Source organism: Melanotaenia boesemani, chromosome 20 (genome assembly GCF_017639745.1).
Source record: "Melanotaenia boesemani isolate fMelBoe1 chromosome 20, fMelBoe1.pri, whole genome shotgun sequence".
Taxonomy (NCBI): Eukaryota; Metazoa; Chordata; class Actinopteri; order Atheriniformes; family Melanotaeniidae; genus Melanotaenia; species Melanotaenia boesemani.
The window spans coordinates 17,456,058-17,463,675 of NC_055701.1; the positions used below are offsets into that span (position 1 = coordinate 17,456,058).

Sequence of the window (7,618 nt, forward strand, 5' to 3'; positions counted from 1 at the left end):
GAGTTCATCAAGGGCAGTCAGCCAGTGGTGGCCTTCAGCGTCTCTGCAGTGTTTGGGTCCTCAGGGGACGTCCTTCAATATGTGTAAACTACTATTTTCACTGCCAAATACAAGAGTGTTTCTGGACAAAGTGGAGGAGGAGGTGCTGTTTGTATGCGTTTTTATTAACTTTGCTTGGTTACCATGACTACTGTCCATCTGGTTACTTAAACCCAATCTCTTTTCATTGATAATCTGACATTTTATTGATTTGTTTGGCGTATAAATCACGACTGTGTCCATGTCATTAAAGTCCTGCTCTGCTAACACTTTAGTTTTTTCCTAAAAAATGTGTCCATATCCGTTTTTCCTCAAATAGGACACCAGAAGCTAAATCAGCTATCAGTACTGTGGTGCTTTGAATCTGCACATCACTAATATTTTCTTTTCTTTGTTAGTTTTCATGGCAGCCATGTGAAAAGGAAGACAGAGGAGTTTTAAGGGAACTGCTCGAGACAGTTATGGTTAGATTATAATTTTCCTGAGGGGATTAATAAAGTATTTTTCATTTGATTCCATGTTACAGTGTAATAATATGCATTGATACTGTTCAGACACTTGCAGAATTTTGAGATAGATCATAATAGAATTAATCTTGGAACTATAGGTACAGTATATTCAAAGGAAATTAAACCCAAAGACATTTCTTTAAAGAACATATAAATGGACACATAACCGTATTTATGTTAATGTTGCTTAATGCCAACACTGGAGACAATGAACGCTTTGTCTAACTAAAAACAAAGAAAAAAGCAGATACGTTGTTTTCATACTGTAGGGTGTGACGGTGAGTCAGCCCAACAACCAAGCAGCTGACAGGAATTCAGCCATGATTAATTTAATCATTTACACTTTTGCCTTTTAAAGCATCATATTTCATGAAAATGCCTGTGGTGCCCTGATTGCATTGCAAGTAGCTGAAGTACCAGCCAGCTTCCAAAATATCTGAACACAGAATGCATTCATTTGAAAATGAATTTAAGTGATGCATTTAATTAAATATGGTACAAATATGAAATGTAAAATATTCTATATTTGATATCTGTACCCATTTGTCAACTAAATATCAGATCTGAAAGATTTGTTCATTGATGCAGGTTTGTTTACTGTTGTAAGTGCTTTTGTATTGTGAACATGGACATATATGAAGAAATACTCAGCATTATTTCTATTAAAATCAAATCGTCATCACTTTGATTTTATAACCTTTTAAGCAGAACTGTATATCAATACTTTTTATCTTCAAATAAACACGTTTTAGTTGTTTTGTTCTTGTTTAAGTACACTTTAATTTTTAATGATGAATCAAACTTTTTGTCCACGGATGAGGGGAAACCTTGTGATTCATTTATATTTCCCTTGAGATAATGATTCATAACCTTATAATAAGCGATTCCTCATGTTACTACACTACACATATTCTTATCATCATATACAAGATTCAGTTAATCCTGTATTAACAGTTTTTCTTTACAATGCTGTTTTTCATCAGTAAAATAAAACTTGTGTAGTAGACATGCAGCTTTGTAGTTCCTATAGATCAATAAACATGTGTCAGAATACATCTCTGTCCATCACTTTAATCTTCTTATAATCCTGAAAGATTTGCAACTATGAATACTTGATGAAGATAAATGTGTACATTTGATGCACGGTGAAGCCAACAAGTAGCATAACAATTAGCATGAAGGACGGTGACACTATCCTTAGTATCACATGAAGAAAAAGATGATCATTCTAGTGATTCCTCCCATTATGAATTAACAAGACTTTTTATGGAAAAAACTGAACACGATTAACATCTGATATTCAAGGAAGCTATAAGTTAAAATTCAAAGGCCTGGGTGTCATGAACTGCTTCACGGTCTCATCTGAGACTTGTTTGCGTCTTTCTTGATGCTGGGCAATCATGGGCTGCAAGGTCTCAATCAAAATCTTCTTAAGTTCTCCAGTTAGGAGGGCTCCACTTGTGTAGTCCTGCAGAGAGAGAGGATATCACAGTTAAAGAGAGGCATGAAAAACTGAAAAAAGAAAAAAACAAACAAACAAACAAAACACTGTTTTTCTCCCTCACCTGTCTGATTTTCTCCAGCTGTTCATCATCCTCAAGGAAGAAGGTCAAATACATGAACGAGACATCTACATCTGGGTTACCGCCGTACTTTCTGTGCTCTTCCACTGTGTCTTTTCCTCCTGAAAACGCATGCTTGTTGACCTGTGAGTAGCAATTCCAAATCAGATCAGTCAGTAAAAAAAAAAAAAAAGTAACATCAATTTCTAGCTTTTGACAAGTCGTACGAGATAAAAAAACAACACCTTGTTCTTGATCTGTTTGGGTGTGTCAGTGAGGAAGATGGAGGAGTTGGCATCACTGGCGCTCATCTTGGTTTGTGCCCCCTGCAAAGCGGGGAAGAAGGTGGAGTGCAGCAGGGCTGGTTTGGGGAAGCCGATCCTTGGCGCGACATCTCGTGTCATTCTGAAGTACGGGTCCTGGTTGTTGTGACAAGGCAAACAGGGTCAGCTATCACTGTGCATTATGACTAGCATTTTGTAGCACTGCTACGTAGCATTTTCCTGACCTGGTCTATGGCGCAAGGGATGAGACACTGTACATCTTTTCTTTCTCCAAAGATCTGTGGGAAAGAGTTACTGAAGGATGGGGCTGCTTGGATGGCTGGAAAGCTGATTTTACCTGGATTTATAGACAAAAAATTATTTCCTAAATATCTGACACTTCAGATTCAGGAAATTATTTAGAAAGAACCGAAGATAATTGAAATAAGGGAAGAGTAGGGCAAAAAAGTGCTTTTTAAGATGTTAGTTTATTGCTTTTTAATAAGGGAAGATTTTAAAGTTGTCTTACCAATGCAGTCACTGTCTGTGAAGCCAAAGATGCCTTTGACCTGATTGAATGTCACATGCTTCTGGATCTTCACTACGTTTCTGTAGAATTCAGGGGACGCACTGCGGAAGACAAATTAATTTATCACATATAATAAACATGTATGGACATATATGGAAAATTTGGACTTGGTCAGTGTTACTTCACTGATGCTGGGAAAGTTTAAACGTTCTCTGCTCACACACAGGATTTTCTCATTCCAACAAGTTCATAAGAAAATTATCTTGGAAATCCTTTGTTTTCACCCATCAGGGGTCAGGACAGAAAATCATTGATTCTCATCTCTTCTGCATTTTCCTCTTTTGCAGTTTACACTCCTTTGCACAGTATTCACAGAAGCATATTTTTATAGTATTCATAGATCCTAAATCTTAAAAAAGGGACACTAATATGTCTTTTTTAAATTAAATTTTTTAAATTGCACATAATATTAAACATTCAAAAAAATTTTTTTTTAAATCTTGGAAAATACTTGTGGTTAATATGGCAGCCCCAGCAGCGAGGTTTTTAGCTTCATTATCTTTTATTTTTACCCCATGTAGTCCAGGTCAGAGAAGATGAAGGTCTTGTTAACATCAAAGCCACAAGCAATGATGTCCTTGGCATTTTCAACAGCGAAGTGGTGGCATTCTTCAAGTGTTAGATCCTTCCACAGGTACTTCTCATCATCAGTTAACTGGATCACCAAAGGGATGTCAAACACATCCTGAAGCCATCTGAAACAAGGAAGTGATTTAACAATGAACGTAGAATTAGATGGACAGGAGGAGCCTGGGATGGATACTGACTAAATTTTGAGTAAACGTTAACTTTCTTTTGGGTAAGAAAGTGGAATCTGCAGTGTGACGGTTCTGGATTCAGACATTGGAGGGGTTTTCACCATTTCCAGAAATTGGTATTACCAGGAATTTGTTTACCAGGGTAAAATAATTCCTGATAATCTGCATGATTTAAATTTCCACTGCACCCTAAAATTCCAGAAACTCTATTCTAATCAGGCTGATATCGCTTGTTGGTACGGCAGTCGGATCCACTTTAGCTGTTGTGGTCCTTCAGATTCTGATAATCTTGTTTTAGTTTAACTTTTCTTAGATTAGTTTGTGTGTGTGTCCTACATTGAGCTCTGCCAGCTTGTCAGCTATTCTTCCATACACTCATTTCGAGTTGCTGAATCAAAGCCTGCAATGAACAATGAGCTATTATAAGGGGGTAACTCACTTGGTGAAGATGAAGGGAATGAGGTGACCAACGTGCATGGCTTCTGAGGACGGACCTCTGCCAGTATAAAGATAGAAGGACTTGTGCTTCTCATACGCATCGAGCACCTGATGCATATCTCTGCAAGACATAGTAAAAAGAGATAAATAATTTTTATCCCTCGTCACTTGGATCCACTATATATCACTGGCATTATTTAACAGAACATCCCAAATGATGACTACATTAAAAGTTCAGAGAGGCAACTTACACTGGAAATCTGCTCTCTCCAGATAATGTGTTAAACAATACTTCATGACACACTTAATAACAGAAGTCAGTAAATTAAAAAGACCAAAAACCTGTGTGAGAAGAAGATTCCCCTTCGTAGAAAGTGATGAGGTCTCTGTCCCGAGACTTTTTCTATTCTATCCACCAGCTCCTTGTCAATTTTACTACTGCCGAACCTCACTAAGGAGAGACAGAATGATGTTTATTCATCAGTCAGCTTACGTCACCCCCTTCAACCAAACTGCAGTCTTACCTATAAGTTTGTCATAATCCACTCCTTTTGCATTAGTAGTGGAGACATTCCATGGGTCAACTGTGTCCTCTTCATCAGCTCCATCTGCTGCTGGCCCGTTGTCAGTGATGACCGAGTTTTCTGATGGTGGACATCCTGCTTTATAATCCTGACCTGTCATCTGTTTGTAGTCCGTTTTCAACTTTAGTAGCAACTGGACAGCAGCATCAATTTCGGCCTGAAGAACCAAAACTCTGTAGTCAGATAACACACATTTACAAGGCTAAAAAGAAACAATCCAATAAAAAATATGTCGATTTAAAGAGACACGTTACCAAAACCATAAAGCCATCAGTTTAGTTGGCTAATTATTTATTTGGTAATTTCTGTCTTCTTTGTAACATTGATTAATAACGATGATAGAATTAGAAAACCTTATCTTTCTGGCACCATTTATAAAAGAATATGGAAAAGAAATCAATGAGAAGTTGTTTTTAAAAGAAGAGTAATTGTCATGCATGAGTAATACTGACATCACTGTGTTTGCAACTTTAGGCAAGGCAAGGCAAATTTATTTGTATAGCACATTTCATGTACAAGACAATTCAAAGTGCTTTTCATAAAACATTTCAGCAGGGTGCAGAAAGCAATACAAGTGCATAAAAAAAAACAAAAAACAAAGATTAAAAGAAATGCAATTAATGAAATAAAAGCAGAAGGAATATGCTAAAATAAAATAGATAAAATGCAAGAAATAAAGTTAAAGACAATATTAAAACATGATTCCAGCTTAAAAGAATTAATGTAGGTTTTGACTTCTAAATAAAAACTAGTGAAATGCAGCAGAGAACAGGTGGGTCTTTAACCTGGATTTAAATAAAATGAGTGTTTCAGCTGATCTGAGGCTTTCTGTTTGTTCCAGACATGTGGCACATAGAAGCTGAATGCAGCTTTTCCAAGTCTGGTTCTGACTCTGGGAACTGATAAGAAACTGGAACCAGATGACCTGAGGGTTCTGGCAGGTTCATACTGGGTCAAGAGTCACTGATGTATGTTGGTCCTAAACCACTCAGAGCTTTATAGACCAGCAGCAGAACTTTAAAATCTATCCTCTGACAAACAGGCAGCCAGTGTAAAGACCTCAGAGCTGGATTGATGTGGTCCACTTTCTTGGTCTTAGTGAGGACTCGAGCAGCAGAGTTCTGAATAAGCTGCAGGTGTCTAATTGATTTTTTAGGTAGACCTGTAAAAACACTGTTACAATAATCAAGCCGACTAAAGATGAAAGCATGGACTAGTTTTTCCAGGTCCTGCTGAGGCAACAGATCTTTTACCCTTGATATATTCTTAAGATGATAGTAGGCTGACTTTTTAATTCCCTTAATGTGTTTCTCAAAGTTAAGGTCTGAGTCCATCAATACACCCAGATTTCTGGCCTGGTTGGTGGTTTAAACTTCAGTCATAATGTACACAATCAGACAAATTTAAAGAGTGAAATAAATAAATAAATAAATAAAATGCCTTTCACCCTCATTGGTGAATGTAAATGCATCAAAACTCAAATATCATTTTTTTTAAAACCATAAATCAGTCAATCATGATGACACTCAAACATTATCAAACATTGCTCTCAATGGTCTATTATATGCAGTGACAATAAAGGTTGAATTTGTTATTCTAATTGAATACATCTTTTGTCCTCACAGTGTGTTAGCTATCCATGTATGTACATTGCCTGGCTCTGTAAATGTTAGTTAAAAAAAGAAAAACAAGAAGGAAACACAGAGAGGTGATACCTGTGTGAACACCTTTAGCAAATAAGAGATGGTTGAATGAATTCTTCGACATTTTCCAAATAATTATGGGAATTAAAAAAATTCAAAATAATGCTGCCTGACCATCTTTTGCACAACAGCGAACACCCAAGATTGATTAGCTGATTTGACAGATAAAAAGAGCTCTCCATTTATGGAAGTGGTTCTCTTGGTGGGATGCTTTTGTTTCGCTGTTTAGTAAAAGAAAAATAAGAAATACAAAACCCTTCTCCACAACGAGATACACATCGTATTGACACGTTTTTCATCACAACTGTCAGGGTTGGTAATAACATTTACTGCACCCATACTACAGTGGGCGAGTTGAAGAAACCTTAGTGCTACCAATAACGTAACTTACTTTATCTGCTTTAGCTGTTTTCAGTGATCTGACTTTGTCTCCTTGCGCATTCAGATCATCGTACAGCTCCATTGGACTCTTTGCTCCTTCCCCTTGACAGTCTGACATCTTCACCCTGACCGGAGAAAAGTTACAAGAAAATAAAAATAACCACTGGTCAAATACACATTATATCTATCGCTTTACGTCTTCAGAATAGCAACAGTCCGAATGTAGAGGAATATAATAACATATTGTCTTTTCTTGTAATACATTTCTTGTTACAAAAGCCAAGAAGAAAGCCATATGTAAACATAGCACAGCTACTTGGTAAAGCTAGCTTATAGTTACTTATAGTATTACAGATTTACCACACGCTCTCATGTTTAATAACCGACACAAATATTATTATTACATAATTAAATTGGTACTATCAGTTAGGATTTAACAAGCAGACTAACAGCATACCGTGTAATATTGTTCACACACAGCTGACAGCTCACTCATTTAACTTGCATCAGCCGGTATGAAGGGGTGTTTGGATAAATCCTTCCCCGACAAATGAGTGTGTTTGCGAGTTCCGTAGTTAATCTGTTAGTCTACGCAAACTGTACACAATGTTACTACAATGTTGTAAATATATTTCATACTCATATTTAAAACAAACAAACGCTTCTAATTGCTCACAAAACCCACAACTTTTAATCACTGTAAATGTATTTAAACCTTTATTCACCGGAAAAAGGGGATTTTATTCTGTTCAGGTTCATACCGGATATTGTCAAAATAAAGGCTTTTAAAAT

The 7,618-nt window shown here is 36.7% G+C and overlaps 1 protein-coding gene across 1 annotated transcript; it reads right to left on the minus strand.

Moving 5' to 3' along the window:
- Nucleotides 1-1,145: 1,145 nt before the first annotated feature.
- LOC121631740 (tryptophan--tRNA ligase, cytoplasmic) lies at nucleotides 1,146-7,378 on the minus strand. Its single transcript, XM_041972789.1, has 11 exons — nucleotides 7,284-7,378; nucleotides 6,837-6,951; nucleotides 4,683-4,899; nucleotides 4,501-4,609; nucleotides 4,160-4,279; nucleotides 3,475-3,657; nucleotides 2,903-3,003; nucleotides 2,619-2,731; nucleotides 2,356-2,529; nucleotides 2,114-2,254; nucleotides 1,146-2,016 (listed from the first exon to the last, which is right to left on the minus strand). The coding sequence occupies exons 2-11, from the start codon at nucleotides 6,942-6,944 to the stop codon at nucleotides 1,858-1,860; spliced, it is 1,425 nt and encodes a 474-aa protein (XP_041828723.1). The 5' UTR covers nucleotides 6,945-6,951; nucleotides 7,284-7,378; the 3' UTR covers nucleotides 1,146-1,857.
- Nucleotides 7,379-7,618: the final 240 nt, after the last annotated feature.